Genomic DNA, 1400 nt, shown 5'->3' with positions numbered 1-1400 from the left:
CTCGCGGCGGCCAGCGCCCACCTGGCCTCTCGCCCCTGCAGGAGAATCCCTACCTGTGCAGCAACGAGTGTGACGCCTCCAACCCCGACCTGGCCCACCCGCCCGGACTCATGTTCGACAAGGAGGACGAGGGGCTGGTCACCTACTGGCAGAGCGTCACGTGGAGCCGCTACCCCAGCCCCCTGGAGGCCAACATCACCCTGTCCTGGAACAAGAGCGTGGAGCTGACGGACGACGTGGTGGTGACCTTCGAGTACGGCCGGCCCACCGCCATGGTCCTGGAGAAGTCCCTGGACAACGGGCGCTCGTGGCAGCCCTACCAGTTCTACGCCGAGGACTGCGCGGAGGCCTTCGGCATGCCGGCGCGCCGCGCCCGCGACCTGGCGCCCTCCGGTGCCCAGCGCGTGCTGTGCACCGAGGAGTACTCGCGCTGGGCGGGCTCCAAGCAGGAGAAGCACGTGCGCTTCGAGGTGCGCGACCGCCTCGCCGTCCTCGCCGGCCCCGACCTGCGCAACATGGGCAGCCTGTACGCGCGGCTGGAGAGCGCCAAGGGCCTCAAGGAGTTCTTCACCCTCACCGACCTGCGGCTGCGGCTGCTGCGCCCCGCGCTGGGCGGCACCTACGTGCAGCGCGAGAACCTCTACAAGTACTTCTACGCCATCTCCAACATCGAGGTCACCGGCAGGTAAGGCCGCCGGGCACCGGGGCCCGGGCCCCCGGGGGGCAGCTGGGGTCGCCGGGCCACACGGGACGTCAGGGACGTCGCCCCGTGCCCGGCGCGTGCCCTGGGCCTGGGCTGACACCTGGGATGTGACGTGGCACCCACGACGCTGCCCGGTTCCGGGGCAGATACAGGGGGATGCAGATGCCACAGGGTGGCACAGGGTGTCGCCTGGCTCCCGGCTGACTCTGAGAGGTGACTTGGTACCCAAGCTGTTACCTGGCCCGGGCGTAACCGCGGCGGCCCCGGGGGAGAGGATCGCTGCCGCCCTGGGCGTGGCGTGTCTGCACGTGGCGTGGCGTGGCGTGTCTGCACGTGGCGCGGCGTGTCTGCACGTGGCGTGGCGTGTCTGCATGTGGCGTGGCGTGTCTGCACATGGCGTGGCGTCTTGAGCAGGCACAGGGGCGACGCTGGTCCAGGCCCGGGGCATCCTCCTGCGGTGGGAGAGGCGGCTGCGCGCCGGTGGGTCAGAGCCCGCTGCCGGCCGTCTGCACTGTCCTTGGCCCGACTGCGTGTGGACTGCCGACACCGGCTGTTCAGCGGGGGACGTGGGAGGGGGCCGAGCTCGAGGCAGCGGGGGGCGCGAGGGTCTGCGATTCTGGCCTCCGTGGTTTCTAACCCTCGCCCTCTCGGGGCAGGGTGTTTGTGACCAGAATGTTCTGGAACCCACCTGACAGAT

The 1400-nt window shown here is 70.4% G+C and overlaps 1 protein-coding gene across 1 annotated transcript in view; it reads left to right on the top strand.

Moving 5' to 3' along the window:
• Window positions 1-1400, top strand: part of NTNG2 (netrin G2) — a 51294-nt gene that overhangs the window by 21023 nt on the left and 28871 nt on the right. The window contains exon 2 of the mRNA XM_012721196.1: window positions 42-685. Coding sequence (XP_012576650.1) covers window positions 42-685 — 644 coding nt within the window. The remainder of the gene's footprint in view (window positions 1-41; window positions 686-1400) is intronic.

This window comes from Condylura cristata, unplaced genomic scaffold (genome assembly GCF_000260355.1).
Source record: "Condylura cristata isolate star-nosed mole 26May11 unplaced genomic scaffold, ConCri1.0 scaffold00006, whole genome shotgun sequence".
Lineage (NCBI taxonomy): Eukaryota > Metazoa > Chordata > Mammalia > Eulipotyphla > Talpidae > Condylura > Condylura cristata.
Note: the sequence above shows the minus strand (reverse complement) of the source record. Positions and strands in the feature narration are given on the sequence as shown.